The sequence below is a fragment of the Nematolebias whitei genome, chromosome 15 (assembly GCF_014905685.2).
Source record: "Nematolebias whitei isolate Nwh7 chromosome 15, NemWhi1, whole genome shotgun sequence".
Taxonomy (NCBI): domain Eukaryota; kingdom Metazoa; phylum Chordata; class Actinopteri; order Cyprinodontiformes; family Rivulidae; genus Nematolebias; species Nematolebias whitei.
Window position 1 is genome coordinate 11,121,811 of NC_056512.1, and position 27,857 is coordinate 11,149,667.

General features: G+C 44.3%; 1 protein-coding gene across 1 annotated transcript in view; it reads right to left on the reverse strand.

Annotated features, from left to right (window-relative positions):
- The window catches only part of LOC119421956 (multidrug resistance-associated protein 1-like), a 217,184-nt gene that overhangs the window by 63,089 nt on the left and 126,238 nt on the right, over window positions 1-27,857 (reverse strand). Inside the window, exons 23-27 of the mRNA XM_037689314.1 lie at window positions 22,713-22,889; window positions 21,892-22,059; window positions 16,851-17,025; window positions 16,712-16,722; window positions 2,818-2,868 (exon numbers count right to left, since the gene is read on the reverse strand). Coding sequence (XP_037545242.1) covers window positions 2,818-2,868; window positions 16,712-16,722; window positions 16,851-17,025; window positions 21,892-22,059; window positions 22,713-22,889 — 582 coding nt within the window. The remainder of the gene's footprint in view (window positions 1-2,817; window positions 2,869-16,711; window positions 16,723-16,850; window positions 17,026-21,891; window positions 22,060-22,712; window positions 22,890-27,857) is intronic.

Below are 27,857 nucleotides of genomic sequence, written 5' to 3' on the forward strand. Positions count from 1 at the left end.
TTAGTCTCATTGAGCCTCAAGGACTCATTTACAAGAGAGACCTGTTTTTAACCAAGAATGATGACAACAGTAGACAATCATTTTAAAAAGCATATAAAATGAAAAATAAATGGAAGGAGGAAATGGAAAGAATGGAACATGGAATGGAAGAAACCGTATATGATTAGTGACCTTGGCCTTGAAGCTGGGATGATGAAAAGTGTATACGACACTCCCTCTACTGATGATGTGTATGAAGTAGAGCCCGACCGATGTATCAGTAGGGCCGATAATTTAGTCCAATATAGACAATTGAGGACATATAGGTATCGGTGATAATTGTCTCATTATGCGTAGATATAAACATTTCTCATTTTCACCCCAACATGCTGGAACCAGCTGCAATTGTTCAATGTACCCAGCAGAGGGAGCATGAAGATTACTTTCAAGTCATACCATATCATACCAATTTATTTATATAGCACTTAAAACAGCAACAAGGCCAACCAAAGTGCTCTACAAAAGAAACAAACATGCACAGCAGACAGGAAAACATAAAATAGAAATACAGATACAAATAGCAGCAGAAGCTAACTAAAATGGCCAACAGAGTAGAGAACAGACCGGACCAAAACAAATCACACCGTGTTAAAGGCAAGCAAATAGAAGTGGGTCTTCAAGCGAGACTTAAAGACAGAGTGTGGGAGCCTGCCGGACACTCAGTGGCAACTCATTCCACAGTCGTGGACCTGCGACAGAGAAAGCCCTGTCACCTCTGAGCTTACGACGGGTTTCTGGGACTGAGAGAAGCATCTGGTCTGCTGACCTCAGAGAGCGCGGTGGGACATATGGCTGCAGAAGATCAGTGAGATAGGATGGGGCGGAACTGTTCAGTGATTTAAAAACATACATGAGAATTTTGAAATGGATCCGAAGGTGAATGGGTAGCCAGTGCAGGGAGGCCAAAACTGGCGTGATGTGCTCTCTATAGCCTGTACCAGTTAAAAATCGGGCTGCAGCATTTTGGACCAGTTGTAGACGAGCAATGGAGGACTGACTGATTCCAAACAGAAGTGAATTGCAGTAATCAAGCCTAGATGTTATGAAGGCGTGGATCACCGTCTCAAGGTTCTTTTTGGAGAGTATAGGCTTCAGCTTAGACAGCCGTCTCAGCTGAAAAAAACAGGATTTGACCATCATGTTTATGTGACTGTTGAGTTTTAAGGATGGGTCCATTATCACCCCCAGATTAGTGACCTTTTGTTTCTCTAGCGGGGCTAGAGAGAAAAGGTCAATGTCATGGTTCACGAGTGAGCCACTGGGATGGAACAGCATGACTTCAGACTTCTTCTCATTGAAGCTTAAGAAGTTTAAAGCCATCCAGTCCCGGATGTCAGCCAGGCAGTCAAGAAGAGGCTGAATAGAGCGTGTGCCTCTGTGCCTCAGGGGGAAGTAAATTTGGCAATCATCGGCGTAGAAATGAAAGGGTATGTCATGTTTGCAGAAGATAGCACCTAGTGGCAGCAGGTATAAAGAAAAGAGAAGGGGACCGAGGATGGACCCCTGCGGTACCCCCCACTGGAGCGCTGTCGATGCCGAACTAAAATCTTTGATATTGACACAGAAGGTTCTGTCAGAGAGGTAGGACCCAAACCATTTAAGGGCTGACCCTGTGATGCCCACCCACTGCTCCAGTCTAGAAATGAGGATGTTGTGGTCGATGGTGTCAAAAGCAGATGTAAGGTCCAATAGGACAAGCAGCACAGAATCACCTGCGTCCGTGGATATGAAAATGTCATTAAAAACCTTCAGTAGAGCAGTTTCAGTGCTATGGAGAGATTTGAAGCCAGATTGGAATAACTCAAGGATAGCGTGATCCCCCAAAAACTGTTTCAACTGAGACTCCACAATTTTTTCCAGTAGTTTAGAGTTGAACGGGAGTCTGGAGACAGGCCGGAAGTTGGACATGACTGAGGGGTCAAGGTTAGGTTTTTTCAGGAGGGGCTGGACAGCAGCATGTTTAAAAGTCTTTGGCACTACACCTGAGGATAAATTGCTATTCAGAATAGCGAGGATAAAAGGACCCAGGGTAGGAAAAACTTCCTTTAGCAGTCGAGTGGGGACCACATCAAAGGGGGAACCAGATGGCTTCATGCTGCACATTACCTGCTCCAGAGAGGACAGAGAGATGGGCTCAAAGTGGTCAAACACAGCCACACACTGAGATGGGATGGACAGATCATGAGCTGGTGGAGAAATGAGTGCCCGGGTGTTTGCCACTTTTTCTAAAAAGAAATGGAGGAAGTTTTCACACAGCTCAGTTGAGGCTTCCAGAGGTGAAGGCTCACTGAGGTGTAGAACCGAGTTCAGGGTGGAGAAAAGAACTCGGGGGTTGTGGGAGTTGGAGACAATTAAATCAGAGAAGAATTTACATTTGGCAGCTTTAACGGTTTTCTGATAGTGACGCCAACTCTCCCTTAACATTTGAAAAGAAATTTGCAGCCTGTCCTTCCGCCACCTTCTTTCAGCTCTGCGACACTGCCGCCTAACGGCTCGCGTGACGTCATTCAGCCAGGGCTTTGATTTAAGTTTCGTTTTTCTGGTCTTAAGGGGAGCAACACGGTCCAGAACATTTAAACAGGCAGAGTTGAACTGAGAGGTTAGCTCCTCAGTGGTAAGAGACACCGAGAGCTGTTCGATCCTCTCAGAGTTAAAACCTTCATTAAAACGAGCAGCAGTGAAACGGTTAATGGAACGCGTACGTGCAGGAACGCACGTCTTAGCAGTATGACAAGGGGGGGTGAAGTCAAACAATACAGGCATGTGATCTGAAAAAACATTGTCACCGATTTTCAAATTAGAAACAGAGACATCGCGTGTTAAAACGAGGTCCAGCGTGTGACCATGTTCCTGGGTAGGACCGCTCACCTGCTGAGCTAAGCCAAAAGAGTCCAATAAATCTAGAAAGTCCTTCACTAAGGGCTTCTCCTGACAACACACATGCAAATTAAAGTCACCAATAAGCAAAAAGTGAATGTATCTTTGTGTGATATCAGCCAAAAAGTCAGAGAATTCATTTATGAAGTCCTTAGAACGAGGTGGACGGTAGACGAGCGCGCACAGAACCGTAGGAGTGTCCGAGTTCAAAAACGCTCAGCTCAAAGCTGGCGCGGGACACCGGGATGGACAACTGTTTACAGGCCAAGTTTGCTTTAAAAACTGTTAATAATCCGCCCCCCCCGCGCCGACCTGATGGCCGCGGGGCATTGAAACACACACAGTCCGGAGGTAGTAGTTCCGCCAAGGCGCTGGACTCACCATCAGAGATCCAAGATTCTGTGACGAACAGAAAATCCAACTCCTCATCATTAAAAAAGTCGTTGAGGATAAATGTCTTGTTGGAAACAGACCTTGCGTTGATTAAACACATCCTGATAGGGTCCAACACAGGCACAGCCGTGGATGGAGACGCACGCGCCAGCGGGCGCAGGTTATGAAGAACAGCTCCTCCTGGTCTGCTGGTGCAGCGCACAGGTAAACAACTCCAGGTGTTTCCATGGACTGAGCGCGCGGGTAGCTGGCCAGCAGCCGGGCCCCGGGAGCACCACGGGCAAGTAGGTATCTCTGCAGCCAAATTCGGAAGGCGTATCTGGGCGGTCATATCTGATTGGACTATAGGAAAATGGGCGTATCTGGGCGATCATATCTGATTGGACTATATGAAAATAGGCGTGTCTGGCCGGCCGCACCTGATTGGACGATAGAAAAATGGGCGTGTCTGGCCGGCCATATTTGATTGGACGATAGAAAAGTAGGCGTGTCTGGCCGGCCACATCTGATTGGACGATAGAAAAAAAGGCTGAACGATAAAATGCCGTAACCACAGACACATTATGTCTAAAAACAAGGCGTTATTGGCAGATTGTGTTAACCACAGGCATATTATGTCTATGGTGTTAACCGGTTCGACATTAGCGGCGTCTCAGATTCAACACTGGCGGCGTCTCGGTTCGACATTGCTCCAGTATACCGCTGCGGCGTCTCCATAACTTCTTTTTTTCGACTCTCTTAACACAGAACTTCCGGTTACATTTCAAAATAAGAGCAACATAACTGGGTAGTGGGGGAGCTAAATGTTAGTTGTTTTTTTAATACCTAGCCATAACATTAAAAAACAAATTCCATTTTGGTTGTTGAAAAATGTGAACAAAGTTACAATCGATTCATAAAGAAAGAAAAATATTAACGATACTTAAATGGCCTTGGGACAAAGGATGTTTCCTTTAACTTCACATTTTCTTGTTCAACCTGCAGTCACTACAGATGAGTGATTGTCAGTTTCTGTAAGATTTCTGCAACTGGAGCAGGTATTTCTGTTTACTGGTTAACTTCCTCAGCTGTCTCACATTTTAAAGGTCAACCCTACTCCATGTTTCAGTAGAAAACAAGCACATTTAGGAGTCAGTACATAACCAGACTTTTGGCCCTCACACCTATACCCAGTTGCTTATGCTGCATGATGAGATCAGATTTATCCATATTTTAGAAATTACATTTAGCTTAGTCGACAAAACAATACAAATGAAGACCGTCTTAAAAAAACCTCTTGGTTTTGCAGTAAGCAGCCTGATTTCAAACTGACATCTTGGCCAAAGGTAAAATAAAAATCTTTTGTGTTCTCAGAAAAGTTGTTTCAGGACCTCCAGTAAACTTATGTACACATCAAAGCACACAAGACATCCATCCATCCATCCATTATCTTTACCCGTTTATTCCATTTTGGGTCACGGGGGTCACTGGTGCCCATGTCCAGCAATCACTGTGCGAGGGGCGGGGTACACCCTGGACGGGTCACAAGTCCATCACAGGGCCACGTAGAGACAAACGAGACAAACAACCATTCATTCTCTCACTCACACCTAGGGGCAATTTAGAGTTACCAATCAGCCTAACATGCATGTTTTTGGTCTGTGGGAGGAAACCGGAGTACCCGGAGAAAACCCACGCATGCACGGAGAGAACATGCAAACTCCACCCAGAAAGGCCCCTGGACCAGGGTTTGAACCAAGGACCTGCTCACTGAGAGGCAGCAGCTCTACCAGTTGCGCCACCGTGCTGCCCGCACACAAGACAGATTCAGGAATTCTCGTTGTTTTCCAGATTTCACATTTGTTATTACCTTAAAACATACTCAGACAACATTTGATGCATCATTGAATTTTTTTTATTGTGTTTATTGGGACATCCATTTTTAGAAGTCATCATAGCATCTGTTGGAAACACAGAACATAGTACAGTTAGGGTGTTGCTAGTTGTTACTTAATCCTGGATTGGATTTTAAAGTTAATTTTGATATTTTTTTCACAAGGAAAAAAAAAGTTGATTTCCTAAAGTTTAACTATAAATGAAGGAATTTGTACATTCAGGTAATTTAAAATTAAGTAATTTCTCTAACATCCAACCCATTTTAGCCACTGAGCCATACCAAACACCCATAATCTATTCTTGAATGAATTATTGACTATTATTGACAAATTACAGACTTTTTATTGAATAAGTTATTACTCATTATTGAATCATTGACAATTTACACTCATGTTTGTGTTAACTCATGTTGCAACAAGGTCAGCAAATTTTGATTATTACTATGAACTATGTTAAACTTTGGAGGCGATTTATTTTGAAAGTCAACATCAGATGTTGGTCAACATTGTTGGGCAACATCTTGGGGTCTTCTAGAGTCAACCTGAAGTGAGAGTGGTCCCTGACATGGCAGAAAGACATAGATATAATTAACAGCTTTTATTTATTTATTTTTCAGCTAATAACTTTTATTTATTTGTTTTTCATATTTTTCAGTTATACTCAGCTTTTAAATATTTATTTTTCAAGTATTAAGAACTTTTATTTTCAGCTTTTATTTTGAAAAGCACCACCCAGTTGTTGTAAACGTGCACAGTGAGAGCTGCTGTGGAGGCTCACTTTACCTCAGTGCGTTACGACAACAACGAGAGAACGGTCGAAACTATCGTGACCTACAATAAACGTACTTCAATAAAATGCATAAGTGAAAACATAGCATACTTTATAAGTACAATAAACCATATTTCTTTGTCAAACATCGCAAAGAAACGTTACCTCATCAATAATCCTCGTGACTTTAAGGGTTACCCACAGCAAATCAGTGTTCGCCGCCGACAAACGCCTATTAAATTCTGTTAGCCAATCAGTGTTCGCCGCCCATAAACGCCTATTCGCCAGAAACGCCCACTTTTGGTCTGCAGAGAACCCCTTCTCACCACGGGTCAGAGAGGAGATGATCAGATCCAGAGCGAGTCCTGATAGAATAATCCACACTTTGCCTCAGTTTCACCAAAATCCCTGCACGCTTCCCACGACGTCTGTGACGTTTCCTCCATGGAGAAAGGCCAGGGTCACGCAGAAGGAACGCAGGAATCTCAGATAGGACCGGTGGGGGAGAGTGCTGGCCGCTGTTCAAAAACTCCGCGGGAATTTCAGCAAATGTACGGAGCTCCAAAAGTGCCCGACGATCATACTGAAAATATGACTCGGCACACTGCACAAACCATTGTAAAAATAACAAAAATAAAATACAAGCAGAGAGCGAGAGACGGGCAGCCCTACACACCGGCGCCATCTTGGAAACCAGAAAGTCATGGCCATTAGGTTTCACTTTAAACACAGCTGAAGCAGCGAGCAGTACTGTGTAGTTTATTTTACAGAACAGAGCATGGTAAAATTATTTTAACGGATCTGTAAAATAAAAATAAACAAATCAACAATAATAAATTTTCTTCAATCCTCCAACCTGCTTGTCATTAGCTACATGCCTCTCAAGTTAGCAAGTTTAATGTTTAGATAACCTAGCATAGGCTATTACCTTGTAAATCTTTATCCAGAACAATAAATCAAATGTAGAGGTAAAATATATATCAGTGTTAGTAATGTTATCTTTGTCATCCCCAATGAAATACATTGCTTGTCTGAAGTCTTTACTTCTCTGCAAAAAAAAAAAACTTTGCTGCTGTCAGTTCTAATTAGACCATCATACATGACCGACTGTTTAAACAATGAACACAGAAGATCAAAATCAGAATGCCTTTATTGTCATTACACGCAAGTACAATGAAATTAAAAGCCACTCCTTTTTTCAGTGCAAAAACATGCTTAAGAAAAACACACACTAAAAATATAAAAATGTAACACAATATAGATATAATAGCACTATGAAAGTAAAAAATACAAGTATTTCACAATTATATTGCACATTATGGATATTAGTGAGGTAGTTAAGGTGATCGAGAGTATGAAATGTCAGTAGTATTGTACAATAGAAGTCCAGGGGTTTGGGAGGTTAGATTATTATATTAGTGCATATGTGAGTTCAGTGTGGTAATGGCTTTCGGGAAAAAACTGTTCTTGAATCTGTTTGTTCTTTCTCTGATGCACCTGTAGCGCTTCCCTGCAGGTAACATGTCAAGCAGTTCAAAACCAGAGTGTGAACAGTCCTTGATTATGCTTTCTGCTCTGCTGAGGCAGCGTGATGTGTAAATGTCCATCAGTGAGGGGAGCGGGCAGCCAATTATCTTTTGTGCTGTCTTGACTACTCTCTGAAGCCTCTCCCTGTCAGCCAGGGTGCAGCTGCCGTACCATACTGAGATACAGTATGTCAGCAGGCTCTCGATGGACGAGCGGTAGAAGGTCAACAGCAATTTGGTGTTCAGGTTGTGCTTCTTAAGTACTCTTAAGAAGTATAGTCTCTGCTGAGCCTTCTTGATGACCGCTGTGGTGTTCTATTTCCAGTTAAGGTCAGCAGAGATATGGACACCGAGAAATCGGAAAGTGTGAACCCTCTTTGTTTGTTTAATTTATATTTTTGTAATACACCACTTGATAACTGTTACTGCCTTCATCGTGAATAGTGGAGGATAAAAATGTGAATGCACGTTAGGAAGATTGTTTTTATGACCAGTGCACCACTGGTTAACCTACTGTGGGACTACGTATAGTGGGGACCTGATTAGCTTAACTTCATGGTTGCTAACAGCTAAGCTAAATAAACATGCCCTGCTCCACTCGCTGTTTTCTTAGATTCTTGTTGGGGACAAAGTTAAAAAATGTTCAGCCATTATATTGGCTATCTGCTGTCAAATGAGACAAAATATTATACTTGGTCATTAATTTATTGAGGAAAATGATCCAATATTACATCATAGCTCATACTTGAAATGTAGAAAATGATAAAGAATTCACAAACTTTCAAGCACCACTGTACATGATTATAGCCCTGCTGCTAACATAAGTGATAAAACATCTGTCAGACATCATCAAAGTTCATGCTCAATAATCCAGGTAGAAAATTCAACAAAGTTCAGTCAGCTCCTCTGGACAGTTTCTTTTTTAGATGTTGAAATGCTTCGTCCTTCATGGAAAGACTTCATCAGTCAAAAAAGAAGAAACCGTCCAGATGACCTAACTGAACTTTGTTGGATTTTCTACCAGTATTATTGAGCATGAACTTGATGTCTTGAACCAATTTGGCTGTGGTTGCCTTAGAGGAGTCGAGGGGGGAGACGGCGGGCCCCAGAAACCATCTTATCACCAGCAAACTGGTTGGTCCACTATGTGGGTTTGTTGCTTGTGGGACTCAAGGTTGTTATGGCTCCTCGGACTGATGAAGTCCATTGGATGAAGGACGAAACATTTCAACAAAAACAGAAACCATCCAGAGGACCTGACTGAACTTTGTTAACTGTCAAACAAGACTAAGAAATTTTCATTTTTCACCGTAGTTGTTGCCATTAAGTGGTACCTGAGTGCAACTGGGTGACTAGTCACAAGGTCTGCTGTGTGACCAGCATGTCTTCTGGTCACACAGCAGACCTTCTGCTAGAAAGAAAATGTTTTTATTATGAAGCACAGTGTTCCTCTACATAACTTGCCAAGGCAGGGCACTCATCTCAACAGTGATTTTTGTCTGGGGAGGAGAGAAGAGACACATCTGAGCTGCACGCTGTTTGTACCGGAGAGCACACGGGGTGGGTTCAGCGTGAGCGCTGCCTTTAGCTTTTTAGCTAGCGTGCCTGTATTGCGCACCGCTAGATTAGCGTTACATCAGTGCCGACAGGTTGTGGGTGGTGCATGCAGTTTGGGAGGGTAGGCGGGGTGCTCGGTTCTGTTAATGGGGCGGGGCACACCGCTTGTATAATGTTAGAGGAAACACTGAAGCAGACTGAATAAAAGTTTCTCCTGCCATATTATGTGTTTAATGTCATGCTTCATGTTTCTGGACTGTTCAAGTCATGTTTTTCCTTTTTTTCCCCTCTCCTTACCCTCAACTCCTATCACTTAACCAAGCTCACATGTGTCTGCCTAATTATCTCAAGCCTCTCCCTGTCACTGCACTAGTGCCAGATTATCTGAAGCTTCCAGCCATTTCAAGCCAAACCAAGCTCTTTAAAGAACCTGACCCATTTCTGCCTTCTGAACCCCTGTTTATGCCTGATCCTTGTCTGCCAAGTTTTTGCTCTCTGATCAAGGTTTTGACTCTTGGCTTTTTGACTTCGCCTTGCCTGCTCCTTTGTCTACGTAGTTGCTCTCAGTTCTTATGGTTTGACCCCAGCCTGGCCCTCTGGATTCTGCTCAGCCTGACAATTTTCTTTAATCTGTTTGTTCAGTGAAGACCTCATCACCTATCTGGACCATTACTCAAACCATGTTTTTTTTCTGGGATATCTTCAAAAAACATTCAATACAAAAACAACTGGACTTTGTAACAGAAGACATTTCTCTCCTCATCCGAGACGCTTTCAAATTCAATGAGCAGTAAGTGAGAGATTCAGGTTATAAGGCTGAGTGAGATAAGACACACACACATATGTAGATTTGACAAGTCACACCTCAACACCTTAACAGTAGGGGTTTCTTAAGGTCTTTGTTACTCTAATTCACAGATGAGACCCCTCTGTTCCCATCAAGTGTGAAAACCGGCTGGGAATCTGTCTTAAAGTTCTGGGATATCCTTACCTTGACAGGTTGGTCTAATCTCCTTCTGAGCTAAAATTGACCTGCCTTGCCCCTGTCACTCACCCGTCTCTCTCTGCTTCAGATCTACAATCAGTCTCTGAAGTCCAGTGTCCAGAGCTGCAGTGTTCATTTAAAATAAAGCCTGTAAAGCCTCTTTATTCTGTGTGTTGGTTGCATTTCTGGGTCCTTAGTTTACAAAATCATTACAGTATAATCTGGCAGTCATGGACCCAGCTGCCACACATGACTGGTGATCTAAAGTAGAAAGCTCTGTCTGTAATCTAGAGGAGAATATGCAAGTAATGATATCATTACTGCAGGGTATGTCTAACCCTTCTCCTCCTCAGCCATCGACTTCTGTAAGAGCTCCAGTAGCTCAATGTCATGTTTCTCCTATGCATGGGCCCAAGCTGTCTCCACCCGAGGTATTTAAAGGTGAGCCTGCTCAATGCAGTCCTTTTTTGGCTCATTGTTCTATCCAGTTTGAGCTACAACCTTCATCATACCCCACTGAAAGAGCCAAAGTGGCATATGTAATTTCATTCCTCTCAGGCAAAGCTAAACTTTGGGGTACTTCAAAATGGTAGAGAAACTCTGATGTCCGTTTCTCTTTTAAAGAGTTCTCTCTAAAGAGTTGATCAGAATTTTTGATCCTGTCGTTCCTGAGCGAGAGGCAGCCAGGAGTCTTCTGAAGTTAAGACGGGGAAAGAGACGAGTACCAGAATACATCATTGACTTTCACATGCTAGATGCTGATAGTAACTGGAACAATGACGCTTTGTGTGATGCATTTTATCAAGGTCTTGAGACGCACCTAAGGACTTGGAGGAACTGGAGGTTCTTGCCAGTCAGACTGACCTCAGACTTCAGGAGGGGGGGGGGGGGGGGGGGGGTTAGTTCTCCCCCTGTCGCTTCAGTATCTCCATCACAACGTGAGGAAACCTGAACCAATGCAGATCAACAGGACCAGGCTTTCATTAACGGGACGTGAGAGAAGGCTAAAGGACAATCTCTGCTTCTATTGTGGTAAGGAGGGACACCAAGCAAGAGGGTGTCTGTTAAAAGACAAGGCTCAGTAGGAGAGAAGAGGCTTCTACTGAGCCATCAAGTCAGAGCAAGACCCTCTTCACTCACGTCACTTCACGTCACTTCATCTTCATGGACAGGAACAAAAACTCTCCGTTTTTGTGGACTCAAGAGCTGATGCAGATTTTATTGATTTAGATTTGGCCTCCACTCTCAAGATAAATCTCACTCCTGTTGAACATGTCCTAGACCCAACATTTTTCAGTCAGGTCATCTGGACAGTTTCTTTTTTTGTGCTGAAATTTTTCGCCTTCGATCCGGAAGGCTTCATCAGTCAAGGAAACTCACAACAAAACTGATTCTTCACCCAACAGCTTACTCCAAAGTGGAACAAACCAGTTCTGCTTGTGATAACATGTCCAAGAGTTTCGAGCTATTGATCGTCATCTCCTTCATAAGGTAACTCACACAACAGAACCCATCAAAGTCACGGTAGGGGGCAACCATCACAAAACCATTACATTTCTCACTGACACCTGAGTTACCACTGATTTTTGAGACTCCATGGCTGCGTACACACAATCCTCATCTTAACTGGGTCACCGGTGAAGTGCTTGGTTGGGGTCAAAATTGTCTTACCAAATGCTTACTGCATGCTAGTTCTCTTTCCTCGTCAGAGGGGGTCCAAGAGACTTACCCCGATCTGAGTAAAGTTCCACCTGAATATCACAACCTTAAAGTCCCCAGTATACTCCCGCATACATCCATATGCAGAGGTACGCACGTACGTACGTGGAGGTATGAGCGTACCCCCCAGGGCATGTCCGTGCAAAGCTCAATTTTTACGACCGTATACGCGTACGCGGTGTCGCACAATAGACTGCCCAGCGACGGACTGCTTTGTATGCGACATCAATGTATTAAATTCTCCTTCATCCCTGATCTGGCCTTTTCTTTTGTTTTGTTTTTTGCCAAGAGGCAAGTGATCTCTTCCTCCTCCATTGATGCCATGACTGAAATGGTGATAAATGAAGGAATTTGTCATGAGCGAATTAAAATCAGGTCCAGCATGGCTGCGAGAGGGTCTGGAGATTTCCTGGTGTGCTGGTCTGATGTGTGGGCTGCACAGAGCCAGCGCTCCATTTTTAAAAAAAAATCTTTTTATTAACAACATATAAACACAGAACACCGCTGCGGCTGCCAGCGCTCGTTTTTTTTCTTTCTTTTTCCGATCTGTCAATCAATCCAGTAGGCGTGTCAGCAAATGACCAATCGGCGACCTCAATTTGTCCCAAACGTAAGTGCCCCTTGTCTGTGTAGCTGGACTGAAGCTGCTCAGGGTGTACGCTTGAGTACGAAGTCTGAACCCTCTATGTACAGTACACGCGTACGTACGCGTGAATGGATGTACGCGGGAGTATACTGGGGGCTTAAGGAGGCATTCAATAAGCACAGAGCCACTGCTCTGCCACCACACAGACCCTACGACTGTGCCATTGACCTCCTTCCTGGCATCTCTCCCCCTCAGGGATGTTTATACTCCCTCTCTAGACCAGAGAATGAAGCCATGCAGAGCTACATTAATGACGCCTGTAAGGCTGGTCTTATTCGACTGTCTTCATCTCCTGCGGGTGCTGGTTTCTTTTTTGTGGGGAAGAAGGATGGCTCCTTACGCCCCTGTATTGATTATCGGGGTCTCAATAACATCACTGTAAAGAACCGTTACCCGCTTCCCCTCATGAATACTGCTTTTGAATTGCTTCAAGGGTCTAATGTTTTTACCAAGTTGCACTTGCGTAATGCATACCATTGTAGTCAGAATTAGATATGGAGATGAATGGAAGACTGCCTTCAACACACCAACAGGTCACTATGAGTATTTAGTAATGCCTTTTGGCCTCACTAATGCTCCTGCAGTTTTTCAGGCTTTGGTGAATGATGTGTTTGAGCAGGGATCACCAACCTTTTTAGACTGAGAGCTACTTCAGTGGGACCGAATGACATGAAGGGCTACTTGTTTGATACAAACAAATTTGCGCGGCTCACCTTTAATTATAGTATAATGCATTTACATAGATGTGAATATATGACTGCCGGATCACATCTGATCTGATCTGTATTATTAAAACCTCCCCACAGTGATTATCAGTAAGGGTTTAGCATGGCAAATATGATCAATTATTATTGATAGTGATTAGAACTCTCAATCGAGAACTCGAGTTCTCGGTTTGAATCCCTTTTTGGTTCTCCTGTACAACTGTAAATTGTTCCTAGCTATGACTGGGAGTGTGGATGGTTGTTTGTCTCTTTGTCTGTCTCTGGGACAGACTGGAGACCTGTCCTGGGTGTCCCTTGCCTTCACCCAAAAACAGCAAAGATGGGCTCCAGTCCCAAACAAAGGAGGCAAAACAGATGATTTACGGGAGTAGAAAACTGATATTTAAATATAAATTACCATTTCTTTTATGTTAATCTCAATTAGTAACATTTGAAATTCAGTGTATTTTATAAATATTTCATTAACTGTTTTGTAGGAATGAACACATTTGTAACATTCATTCAAAATATGCATTTTACTATTAACAACTTCTGTAACATTTTTAAGAACCTATTAATGATAAAATCTTCCAATTGAGCCCTGTTTGTCAATGTGAAGAAGACAAAGGAGATGATCGTGGACTTCAGAAAGAACAAACATACCTACACCCCCCTGAACATAAGAGGATCTGCGGTGGAAGTGGTCTCCAGCTACAAGTACTTGGGTGTACATCTGAATGACAACCTCAGCTGGGGCAACAACACCACCAGCCTGATCAAGAAAGCTCATCAGAGACTCTACTTCCTCAGGCGGCTGAGACGAGTTGGTCTGGGAAGCTCAGTTCTCACCTCCTTCTACAAGTGTGCAGTGGAGAGCTACCTGTGCTCCAGCATCAACGTGTGGCATGAAGGCTGAACAGCTGCAGAAAGAAAAGCTTTGCAGAGAGCGGGGTGGCTGTGGCTGAGTGGTTAGAGCAGTCGTCCTCCAATGCGAGAGTTGGGGATTCGAATCCACCAGAAGTCACATGCTGAAGTGTCCCTGGGCAAGACACTGAACCCCTCATAGTCTCTGATGTGTGTCCCATCAGTGTATGAATGTGATCTAAAGCACTGATTAGTCTCATTAGAATGATTTGTTCAATTAGCTTTGTAGAGATCTAGTAGAGTGCTGTATGAATGGATAAATGAGGACAGATTGTGGTGTAAAGCGCTTTGAGTATCTTGAAATAAGATAGAAAGGCGCTATATAAGTACAGTCCATTTACCATTTAGTGGTGAAGGCTGCACAAAAGTCTGTTGCAGTCAGCCTCCACACTATTACAGACATACCATACCATACCATTTTATTTATAGAGCACTTAAACCAGCGACAAGGCCAACCAAAGTGCTGTACAGACAGAACAGGTAACACACAAAGTAAAATACAAAATGAAGTATATCCGAAATATAGACATAAATACGATGCAGATAATGACGACAAACCAGTGTGGAGCGTACAGGTTCAAAACACAGATCCTCTGGTGTTGAATGCTACTGAATAGTAGTGAGTTTTTAAACGGGACTTGAAAACCGAGAGGGAGGGGGCCTGTCTGACAAGCAGAGGTAACTTGTTCCAGAGTCTTGGTCCTGCTACTGAGAAGGCCCTGTCACCTCTGTGCTTAAGATGAGTTCCTGGAAATGTGAGGAGAAACTGGTCCATTGACCTCAGGGAACGTGGTGGGACATACGGTTGTAGCAGATCAGAGAGATAATGGGGGGCGAAACTGTTCAGTGATTTGTAGACATACATGAGTATTTTGAACTGGATTCAAAAGTGAACTGGTAACCAGTGCAGGGAGGCCAAAACTGGTGTAATGTGCTCTCTTTTGCATGTACTGGTTAAAAATCGGGCTGCTGCATTCTGGACAAGTTGTAGTCGTGCTATGGAGGTTTGACTGATACCAAACAGGAGCGAATTGCAGTAATCAAGCCTAGATGTAATGAATGCATGTATTACTGTCTCTAGGTTATTTTTGGACAATATGGGCTTCAGTTTAGACAGCCGCCTCAGTTGGAAGAAACATGATTTAACAAACATGTTTACATGATTGTTAAGTTTCAGGGAAGGGTCCATTATCACTCCCAGATTAGTGACTCTGACAGGGTTTTTTCTGACAGGGTTAGAGCGGAAAGGTCGATGCAGTGGTTTGTGATCGTGTCATTGGGAGGGAACAACACGACTTCAGACTTCTTTTCATTGAAACTTAAGAAGTTTAAAGCCATCCAGTCCCTGATGTCAGACAGGCAGTCGAGCAGAGGTTGTATAGAGCATGTGCCATTGTGTCTTAGGGGGAAGTAAATTTGTCAGTCATCGGCGTAGAAGTGGAAGGGGATGTTGTGTTTCCGGAAAATAGCACCAAGCAGCAGCAGGTATAAAGAGAATAGGAGGGGACCCAGGATGGACCCCTGCGGAACCCCCCATTTAAGCTCTGCCACTGTAGAACTAAAATTCTTGATGGAGACACAAAAGGATCTGTCAGTGAGGTAAGATCTGAACCAATTGAGGGCTGACCCTGTGATGCCCACCCACTGCTCCAACCTAGCAATGAGGATCTTATGGTCGATGGTGTCAAAGGCGGCTGTGAGGTCCAATAGGACAAGCAGCACAGAATCACCAGTATCAGTGGTTAAGAAAATGTCATCAACGACCTTCAGAGGTACGCTCATAATGTTCCAAATAAGCGACATCGATGACAGAAAAACGAAGATCCAGAAGCTGTTGTCGGTCATACATCAGCAGTGAGTCTATATCACAGATAAAAAACGAACAAAACAAAAATAATCCGAACACCATCAGCAGAGGTGGAATGTAAGCCATGTACATGGGCGCCATCTTACCGGAAGTAAAACTACACCTCCAGCTCCAGATGCAGGAAGAGGGCCACTTGCATCATGAAGGACCCCACACACCCAGCACACACATTTTTTGCCCCGCTCCCCTCAGACCGAAGGCTGAGGAGCATTACGTGTAGAACCACTAGCCTGAGGAACAGCTTCTACCTTGAGGCTGTTAAAACTTATGAATCTCTAACCAGAAAAATCACTGTAGAAAAAAAAAATACTATAATGCCACTTGATTGTTGATATGTGCTGCTGACTATCCATGATGCTGATCTCATGCTGCTGATTATTTCATATTGCTGTGTTCATTAGTCCTCATCTGCTCACACAGACTCATGTTAGTGCTGCTGTTGTTTTGGCGCATTGTTTTGTACTATTAGTGCTTAGTATGTTCTTAGTTTTATGTATTCTTAGTTCAGTGAATGCAATATATTCTTAGTTCATGTCTCGGATCTTACTACTGATTTTATTTACCATTTGTATTTTTGTTGGATGTAATTGGAACCATATGTACGTAGTTTTGTTCCACCTCATGTAGCACATGTGATGTGAATGACAGTAAAAATCTTTGAATTAAATCTGCATTGATTTGCATCCAACACTGTCTTGGCATCACTGAGTTCAGTTTTACTCACCCAACAAGGGCAGGAACAGCACCATTATCCACTGTTTTAGTCCCACTCTTTGGCGCAGGTTCTGTATACAGGCAGGAAACAAAGTTTATATGATGGAGAGTCAAGACCTGCATGTCAGCTGCAGTGGACAAATTTCACATTACAATAATCATATTTCTGTTACGCCTTCCTTGTGGAAAAAAGAACACTTTAATCTTACTACAAAATTGTAAAAGATAAAAACACAGTGGATAAAGTGTTGCTGACCTATGTCTTCAGTTTGGTCGACAGAAGCGTACGTCCGCTGGAACTCAGCAAAGGCACCATCTTTGGCCATGAGCTGCTGGTAGGAGCCCACCTCTGTGATTTCTCCCTCCACCATGACCAGGATCAGGTCAGTCTGCGGTAGGTAGCTCAACCCGTGGGTCACCAGCACACGGGTCTGTGCACAAACACATGCAGCTTGTTTGTCAGTAGAAGACAATTGTTTCAAAAGATGTAGATACTTTTAAAGTTTCTAAATGACTTATGAGCACTACAACATATAAAATAATCATAAAGTGTCTTTAAGACTACAGTCAGCTAAAAATTCAAATAAAAAGTACAGCAAGGACTTTGCAGCCAAAAGACAGTGATTTTTTTGTAATGAAGTGTCCCTCTTCTGTCCAGTTTTGCTGTAAAGCTGTTTTGTAAGTGTTTTATATTTCTAAATAAGGAAAAGAAAAACAACACCACGACTAAGAGTCTCTAACCTCCAATTGTTTTCCTTTCAGCTGTTCCCTTTTCAGTGGTTGCCACAGCGAGTTGTCCAACTCACTCTGTCCTCACTCTAACTACCTCCATGTCCTCTCTAACTCAAACAAAGTAAAGGAAAGTGATAGAGAGTATTCCCAGGGAGGAGAGAGTGGTGATCGGAGCAGACATGAATGGACATGTTGGTGAAAGAAACAGAGGGGATGAGGAAGTGATGGGTAGGTTTGGTGTCAAGGTAAGAAACCAGGAAGGACAGATGGTGGTGGATTTTGCCAAGAGAAGGGAAATGGCTGTAGTCAACACCTATTTCCAAAAGAGGGAGGAACATAGAGTGACCTATAAGAGAGGAGGAACGAGTATGCAGGTCGACTACATTCTGTGTAGAAGAGGAAACCTGAGGGAGATTGGGGACTGCAAAGTTGTGGCAGGGGAGAGCTTGGTCAGACAACATCAGATGGTTGTGTGTAGAATGACTGCTGTTGTGAAGAAGAGAAAAAGAGTAAAATCAGAGAAGAAGACCAAATGGTGGAAGAAGAAGAAGAAAGAATGGTGTGAGAAATTCAGAGGGGAGCTGTTAAAGGCTCTGGGTGGTAAGAAAGAATTTCCAATTGAATAGACTACTACAACAACAGTAATTAGAGAGACAGATAGGAAGGTACTTGGTGTGTCATCTGGACAGAGAATAGATGAGAAGGAAACCTGGTGATGGAAGTGAAGTGCAGGAAGCTATTCAAAGAAAGAGGTTAGCCAAGAAGAAATAGGACAGTGAGAGGACTGAAGAGAGGAGACAGAAATATAAGGAGATGCAACATAGAGCAAAGATGAAGGTAGCTAAGGCAAAGCAGAAGGCGTATGATGAGTTTTATGAGAGGCTGGACACTAAAGAGGATGACAAGGACTTGTATTGGCGAGAATTGGCGAGACAGAGGGATCAGGCTGGCAAGAATGTGCAGCAGATTACGCTTGTTAAAGATAGGAATGGTAATGTTCTATCAAGTGAGGAGAGTGTGATGGAAAGATATAAGGAGTACTTTAAGGAGCTAATAAATGAAGAAAATGACAAAGAAAGAAGAGTAGAGGCAGGCCCTGAGTGGCTAATTGGGAGGACTGGGACAATTCCTGGTGGGCCGGTCTGATTTGTGGGCTGTAGGGCTGGCGCTCCCAGTTGTTTTTAGAACTTTTTTTCACAACATAAAACCAAAGAACACCGCTATCACTGCTTCTGGCCTGCCCTGCCTCCACACAGGGACGACTGCTGCTCTAGCCAACCTGTCAATCAATCCAGTAGGCGTGTCAGCAACTGACTAATCGGCCACCTCAATTTGTCCCAAAGGCAAACGCTCCTTACCTGCAAATATGCAGTGTCAGAGGGATTTTGTGAAAAATCATCAGAAAAAAATGTTTAAAGTTGTCATTGGGGAAAATATAATTCAGACGTGTTACCCTGAGCATTTAGAGGCTGGAACACAGTTTATTCCATTTCAAAAGCTAAACAAACTTTGGAAAAATGTAAAAAGCTGGCGGCCGACCCCGTGATCAGCTGATTATGTTATAAACAGGAAGTACCACATGTTCAACTGTACAAAAGTAACTTCAGGTAAATCCTCCATTTTCTGCCCTAATTACATTGCACGTTTAATGGTTAAATTAAAGGTTAATGCTTAAAGCTAGTTGTGTTTTGTTTTGTGTGTTTTATATGTACAAAGTAGATACATGTTGTAACTTCTGGTTACATAAGTGGAGTCTTTGTTAAAACTAAACAGATTTTGTACAAAGTGTTTAATAGGTTGTGTAATGTAAAATTTACACTCTTACATACTGAATATCACTGAGAGTTCTTGCCCTGTGTCGCTTTGAGGTGTTAAAACATCTACTGCAGTAACTATTTTGTTCTTAGTAGCTCAGAATTTATTAGATAGAGAACTTTACTAACTGGCTTTTCTATGTATGTGAATGTTTCTGTAAAGTGCCCTGAGACAACTTTGTTGTGAATTGGCGCTAAATAAATAAATTGAATTATTATTATTATTATTTTTGCCTGTCTTCTTTGCCTTAATGTTGGCTGATAAGGCATAAATGCCTCACTAAATGCCTCAGGTAACACCATGAGCTTCACTACCTCCACTATTATAGCTATCTTTGTTTGTCTGAGGTTAGCTCACTCTGGGCTACATTTCCTTGTGGGTGAAGCGATCTTACTGTTCACATAAAATATTTAATAATGTTCTTATAGAAACAATTCCTGAATGTTGTTCATACTGTGTTAATGCTACATGTTTGTCTATTGATCATACAACTGAGTACGGTTTCAGTAGACCTAGCCCACTACTGGTGTTTTAATTAGGTATTTTAAGTTACTAATAAACATGATGGATGACAATCATATTGCTTTATGCTAGACCACTAGTAAGAAGGAGTGATTATTCGTTTCATATTGGCTAGTGATTTTATTCCTAAAAGTTAACTTCGGCTACACTGTGACTTTTAGACTGTGGCTAGGATGCATGAGAGAAGCAGAGCGGGCTCTATTCACATAAGGAGAGCTGTTTATCAGGCTACTTCTTGTTGTGCCATTAACTCTAAAATAGTTATTAAATCAAGTGTTACTTGTGTAGGTAAAACTAGATGTTAAACAACCCGCTAAAATACAGCAGAATGCAGAAAATGGCATCTACTTTATTCAAAATTTTCTGGAGGAGGACCCCCAGACCCCACCCCTCCAGTGTGTCCCCCCCCACATTACAAATGCTTCTGATGCCAATGGTCATCGCATTGTTCAAGCCAAAAGCCATTTGTCAGCACTGGAGGCTGAGCAGCCCCTAAAGGTTGTATTCTAGAATCATCCCTGATGTAAGGTTATAATTACACAATTTTAGTAATAATAGGTTGTGATCTAAAGTGGGCCACTCTGAGATATGAAATTCCAGGGCTGAAAATGAGTCCCACTCCAGCCCTGAGTAGAGGTCATAGAAACTGTGGAACAGGAAGTGGGGAAGATTAGTGAGTGTGAAGTCCAAAAAGCTCTGAAAAGAATGAAGAAGGGGAAGCAAGTAGGACCTGATGACCAGTGGAGGTTTGGAAATGTCTTGGAAAGATGGCAGTGAGGTTTTTTTTACTCCAATATTTAATGGCATATTTGAGGGTGAGAAAATGCCTGAGGAATGGAGGAGAAGTGTGCTGCTGCCCATTTTTAAGCACAAGGATGATGTACAGAGTTGTAGCAACTACAGGGGAATTAAGTTGATGAGTCACACAGTGAAGATCTGGGAGAGAGTTGTGGAAGCTAGACTTAGACAAGAGGTGACTATTTGTCAGCAGCAGTATGGTTTCATGCCAAGAAACAGCACCACAGATGCCATCTTTGCTTTGAGGATGCTGATGGAGAAGTACAGAGAGGGTCAGAAAGAACTCCATTGTGTCTTTGTGGATTTAGAAAAAGCAGATGACAGGGTGCTGAGGGAGGAGGTGTGGTATAGCATGAGGAAATCTCGAGTGGCAGAGAAGTATGTTAGACTGTTATAGGACATGTATGAGGACAGCAGGACAGTGGTGAGCTGTGCTGTAGGAGTGACAAATAGCTTCAAGGTGGAGGTGGGAGTGCATCAAGGATAGGCTTTGAGCCCCTTCTTGTTTGCTCTGGTGATGGACCAACAGATGAGGTCAGGCAGGAATCTCCGTGGACTGTGATGTTTGCAGGTGACATTGTGATTGGTGGTGAGAACAGGTGGAAGAGAACTTGGACCTCTCCACAGCTCTCTGATCCACACAGAGGGCTGCAGTAGCTCTGTGGTTGTGACAGGAAGGGCATCCAGCATAAAAATAATTGCAAAGTCTTCGTGCGAGTTAGTTCACTGTGGCGACCCTTGAAGAAAGGAGCAGCCGAAAAAAAATGAAAAAAGGAAAATAAAGGAAAAATAGAAAAAAATATAAATATGGGATTAAAAGTTGTATTTACAGTGTATTTTAATGTGGACTATTTTTCCCACCAGGAACACGAGTGTGTAGAAAAGTTACTGTGTGACTGATATTGGGCAGCTGTGGCTGAGTGGTTAGAGCAGTCGTCCTCCAATGCAAGAGTTGGGGATTCGAATCCACCAGCAGCTACATGCCGAAGTGTTCTTGGGCAAGACACTGAACCCCTCATTGCCTTCAATGTGTGTCCCATTGTTGTATGAATGTGATAAAGCACTCATCAGTCTCTTTGGAATGATTTGTTCAATTAGCTTTGTATAGATCTAGTAGAGTGCTGTATGAATGGGTAAATGAGGCACAGATTGTGTTGTAAAGAGCTTTGAGTGCCTTAATTAGAAAGAAAGGTGCTTTATAAGTACAGTCCATTTACCATTAGATTTTTTTTGACAAAATAAAAAGTAGGATTTTTAGGCTTTTACAAAAAATAAAAAATAAATCATGTTTATTGACTACACCAAAAAAAGGAATAAAAAAATAAATAAAATAAAATGTGTGGTTGAGGTTCCCCAAAAGATCATGCAAGGGTAATTTATAAATGATTATCAAAAAAATAAACACCATTTGATGACTGAAGCTGGCTCACCTTGTCTTTTAGCAGACCCTGTGGGCCGACGACGTGATCAAAGATGTGTTTTCCTACATGAGCGTCCACAGCAGACAGCGGGTCATCCAGCAGGTAGACGGCTCGGTCACAGTAAACAGCCCTGGCCAGGCTCACCCTTTGCTTCTGACCCCCAGACAGATTCACCCCCTGCACACACCACAGATATGACTCAAACAAGCAGGACCTCCCAGTGACAGGGTTAACACTTTGGAAGAAGTTCCATATGTTAATAAAAAAGGGCTACGCCAATCTCCCCAATTACTGAGGGATTTGAAAAGTGAATGTCTGTCTGAACTGAATCTCAAGAGAAGGTGGGTCATGCAGCAACACAATGCCCCGAATAAGTCAATGACATCCTCAGGAGCTGATGTCTGCCGACTGCAGATTTCAGAACTCAACCTAACTGTCTCTGATGGCCATCAGCTCGGTTGAGCTGTAGCTGAGCTGCGAATCCAGCACTGAATCAGTGCTGAAAACAGCCTCATAGGAATTAAAATAAGGCTTAAACCCAGGAGCATGAGAAGCCGCTGCACTTTCTGTGTGCCGCCATAGCAACTGTAAAAATTCTTACACCTAGATTCAGCCACACACCAAAATGGAAGTAGGTACCTCATTTATTTATTAAGTTATCATGCTCACAACATACACAGATGGATGGACAGGGTATTACATTTCCCCCATTCACTCCACAATGGGGGACAAAAATACTACCGGCTTATTCTAGTGTTTGCCTTAATCCCTGGGTTTAAAACATCCACTCAGCATTCAGCTCAGTCACCAAATAAACTGTCAGCTGATACCTTTTCTCCGATCTCAGTCTCATCTCCAGCAGGGAGGATCTCCAGGTCAGGCTGGAGGGCGCAGGCCTCCACCACCTGCTGATACCAATCTTCCCTCTGCTCCTGACCAAATATGATGTTCTCTTTCAGCGTAGCGTTCTGGATCCAGGCCTGCTGGGGAACGTAGGCCACAGAACCCTACAGAACAACGTGCACAAAAAGCAAATATCACACTGTGAATATTACAGCATCTTCTTTGAAAAAAACTAACAGTTTCTCATTATCCCAAAAATGAAACTGCTGACTTTTGTCATTGTTTGAACAAACTGTTTCAAAAACGAATACTGGTATTGCCGGTCTATAGAGTGCACCCGAATATAAGCCGAGCACACTAAATTTAAATAAAAATACAATTTTGTACATATATAATCCATGCTTGTGTATAGGCAAGTGTTCATGTTGTAACATGAGTGGCAGCTCACAGCTGCTGAGAGAGATGTGCAGCTCTTGTTGTAGATCAAGAATCAACCACCAGATGGTGTTCTATTTCGTATAGGCTTCGCTCTTTAAGAGCTTTCGCTGGTAGGTTTTATCCCGTCATGCAAAGCATCACACTGAAAAGTTTAGTCCACGCCCACCTGTTGTGTGGGCCCCACCCGGTCCGTATAAATTACGTTAAGAGCAGGTAATCGGCTCCCATTTTTCTTCAGCAAGCTAATAGCACTGTCAGAAGAACGTAGAAGGAAAGTTGTCCAGCTTTGACTGGCACAACCTTTGCTAAGGCTGCCTGGGTCTCTGCCACGCCAACCTCCTGCCGTCCTGGTGAGTTCTTCCTCCCCGAGGAGAAGCAGACGAGCAGCCTTGTTTCAAGGTAAGCGCCGAGGAATACTTTTCCGTGGCGGGCCGCTACCCGCTGGACGACATCATTGCCTTTGCTAACGTTTTTTCCTTGTGGTAATCGAATGATTTCCTCGAAAAAGGCGAAGTTAGCAGCAGCCTCGCCAAATGTTTATTCCGTGGCGGGCCGCTACCTTCTCGACAACGCCACAGCCGTTTCTAACGTGTTCGTCCTCGCGGTAACTGAATGTTTTCCTCAAAGGCGATGTTAGCAGCAGCCCCTCTCGGAGCTGCCCGACATAATCCAGGAGGACGCTAACACAAGGGACTTTCCGTCCCTCGCCTCCCTCTGCCCTGATTGGATGATCTGGCAGCAAGGTTGGCTCCGCCCGGGCACATCGCCCTGACCCCATCTGGTCTCGCTGTCCAGTTGTGACGTCACACTGGAACGAGGCTGCAGCTGGGCTGGCAAGCTGAAGACAGCCGTGTTCACCTTCGCCTCCATCTCCAGAGTGGAGGGTTTTACCGATCGGTGATTTACCCTCAGTCCAGCTCAGCCGGATTCGAGCCCTGGCAGGTGGGAGGACCGGAATGGAGGGACGGGGGGTGGAAACGCTTTTTTTTTTTTTTTACATTTTATGTATAAAATATAAGTTGTTTCTTTTTTTATCAGTGAAGATTAAAAATAAATAAACGGTGCCGGCTTTATCGTGAAATCCTGTTTTCCCTTTGAATTTATTAAATAATCTGTTAATTAAAGTTAATTCAACTGAAAAATTATAAAAAAGACAAAATTATTGAATCTCTCATATTTCCCTCAAACATGTTTAAAGAAGAGACACAGCCTTTGGTTCAACATTATTCTAACCCACAGATGTACAAATCACAAAACAAGCATTACACTTTAAATTAAAGCTTTAAATCAAAGCTAAACTTTAATTCAAAGCTAATTAAAAATAATCTGTATACAAGAAAAAATCTGTATACAAGAAACAAAACCACAATGAGAGCAAATACATCAAATGATGAAGAAAAATATTGAATTTTAAATATAGATATCCTGATGCATGTTCAATAATCCAGGTAGAAAAATCTAAAAAAGTTAAGTCAGGTCCTCTGGACATTCAAAAAACAAACAAAAAAAAAAAGTAGAAATGTTTCTTCTTTCATCCGAAAGACTTCTTCAGTCTGAGGTGCTGTATTCAGCTCAGTCTTATATAAACAGCTATGAGCTGAATACAGCACCTCAGACAGAAGTCTTTCGGATGAAAGACGAAACGTTTCTACACTTTTTTTCGTTTGTTTTGTTTCTTTGAACGTCCAGAGGACCAGACTTAACTTTTTTAGATTTAAATATAAATGTTTTTGGGTGCAATGCGGAATGGGTGGTGGCCGAGGTCGGGGACCCTGGCGGTCTGATCCTCGGCTACAGAAGCTGGCTATTGGGACGTGGAATGTCACCTCACTGGTGAGGAAGGAGCCTGAGCTGGTGTGTGAGGCTGAGAGGTTCAGGCTAGAAATAGTCGGACTCACCTCTACGCATGGCTCTGGCTCTGGAACCAGTTTCCTTGAGAGGGGCTGGACACACTTCCACTCTGGAGTTGCCCCTGGTGAGAGGCGCCGAGCAGGAGTGGGCATACTTATTGCCCCCCAACTTGGTGCCTGTGTGTTGGGGTTTACCCCGGTGAATGAGAGGGTGGCCTCCCTCCGCCTACATGTGGGGGGACGGGTTCTGACTGTCGTTTGTGCTTATGCACCAAACGGCAGTTCAGATTATCCACCCTTTCTGGAGTCCTTGGAGGGGGTACTGGAAAGTGCACCTCCTGGGGACTCCTTTGTTCTGCTGGGGGACTTCAATGCTCATGTGGGCAATGACAGTGAGACCTAGAGGGGTGTGGTTGGGAGGAACGGCCCCCCTGATCTGAACCCGAGTGGTGTTCTGTTGTTGGACTTCTGTGCTCGTCATGGATTGTCAATAACGAACACCTTGTTCAAGCATAAGGGTGTCCATATGTGCTCTTGGCACCAGGACACCCTAGGCCGCAGTTCGATGATCGACTTTGTCATCGTCTCATCTGATCTGCGGCCACATGTCTTGGACACTCGGGTGAAGAGAGGGGCGGAGCTGTCCACTGATCACTACCTGGTGGTGAGTTGGCTCCGATGGTGGGGGAGGATGCCGGTCAGACCTGACAGACCCAAACGTATTGTGAGGGTTTGCTGGGAACGTCTGGCAGAGTCTCCTGTGAGACGGAGTTTTAACTCCCACCTCCGGGAGAACTTCGAACATGTTCCGAAGGAGGTGGGGGACATTGAGTCTGAGTGGACAACGTTTTGTGCCTCTATTGTCGAGGCGGCTTACCGGAGCTGCGGCCGCAAGGTTGTCGTGCCTGTCGCGGCGGCAACCCTAGAACCCGATGGTGTACACCGTCAGTGAGGAATGCTGTCAGGCTGAAGAAGGAGTCCTATCGGGCCTTTTTGGCCTGTGGGACCCCGAAGCAGCTGACGGGTACCGGCAGTCCAAGCGTCATGCGACTCGGGTGGTCGCTGAGGCAAAAATTCGGGCATGGGAGGAGTTCAGAGAGGCCTTGGAGAATGACTTCTGCACGGCTTCGAGGCGATTCTGGTCCACCATCCGGCATGTCGGGGGGGAGCGGTACGCCACCAACACTGTTTATAGTGGCAGTGGTGTGCTGCTGACCTTAACTCGGGATGTTGTAGGTCGGTGGGCGGAATACTTTGAAGACCTCCTCAATCCCACCGGCACGTCTTCCACCGAGGATGCGGAGCCTGGGGACTCTGGGTCGGGTCCTCCAATCTCTGGTGCTGAGGTCACCGAGGTGGTTAAAAAGCTCCTCGGTGGCAGGGCCCCAGGGGTGGATGAGATTCGCTCAGAGTTCCTTAAGGCTCTGGATGTTGTAGGGTTGTGTTGGCTTACGTGACTCTGCAATATTGCATGGACATCGGGGGAAGTTCCCCTGGATTGGCAGACCGGGGTGGTGGTCCCCCAATTCAAAAAGGGGGAGCATAGAGTGTGTTCCAACTAGAGAGGAATCACGTTCTTAAGCCTCCCTGGTAAGGTCTATTCGGGGGTTCTGGAGAGGAGGGTCCGTCAGATAGTCGAACCTCGGATTCAGGAGGAGCAGTGCGGTTTCCGTCCTGGCCGTGGAACACTGGACCAGCTCTACACTCTCAGCAAGGTCCTGGAGGGTGCGTGGGAGTTTGCCCAACTGGTCTACATGTGCTTTGTGGACTTGGCGAAGGCGTTCGACCGCGTCCCTTGGGGAACCCTGTGGGGGGTACTCTTGGAGTATGGGGTACCGGGCCCTTTGATACGGGCTGTTAGGTCCCTGTATGACCGGTGTCAGAGCCTGGTCCGCATCGCCGGCAGTAAGTCGGGCTTGTTCCCGGTGAGAGTTGGACTCAGCCAAGGTTGCCCTTTGTCACGATTCTGTTCATAACTTTTTATGGACAGAATTTCTAGGCGCAGCCAAGGTGTTGAGGGGAGCCGTTTTGGTGGCCTTAGGATTGCGTCTCTGCTTTTTGCAGATGATGTGGTCTTATTGACTTCCATCAGATCGTGATCTACAGCTTTTGATGGAGCGGTTCGCAGCCAAATGCGACGCGGCCGGGATGAAGATCAGTTGCTCCAATCCCGAGGCCATGGTCTTGAGCCGGAAAAGGGTAGAGTGCCCTCTCCGGGTCAGGGAGGAGGTCCTACCCTCAACTATGGTCATGAGCTTTGGGTTGTGACCGAAAGAATGAGATCTCGGATACAAGCGGCCGAAATGAGTTTTCTCCGCAGGGTGTCTGGGCTCTCCCTTAGAGATAGGATAAGAAGCTCGATCATCCGGGATGGACTCAGTGTAGAGCCGCTGCTTCTCCACGTCGAGAGGAGCCAGTTGAGGTGGCTTGGGCATCTGTTTAGGATGCCTTCTGGACGCCTCCCTGGTGAGGTGTTACGGACACGTCCCACCGGAAGGAGGCCCAGAGGAAGACCCAGGACACGCTGGAGGGACTATATTTCTCGGCTGGCCTGGGAACACCTCGGGATTGCCCTGGAAGAGCTGGCCCAAGTGGCTGGGGAGAGGAAAGTCTGGGCCTCCCTACTTAGGCTGCTACCCCCGCGACCCGACCCCGGATAAGCGGAAGAAAATGGATGGATGGATGTTTTTGTAGAATCTGGTTTATCAGATTTAATTCAGTTCAATTTATTTATACAGCGCCTAGTGACAACAGAAGTCGTGTTAGGGTACTGACCAGATTTCTGTTCAGTGCCCTAACACACACACACACACACACACACACACACACACACACACACACACA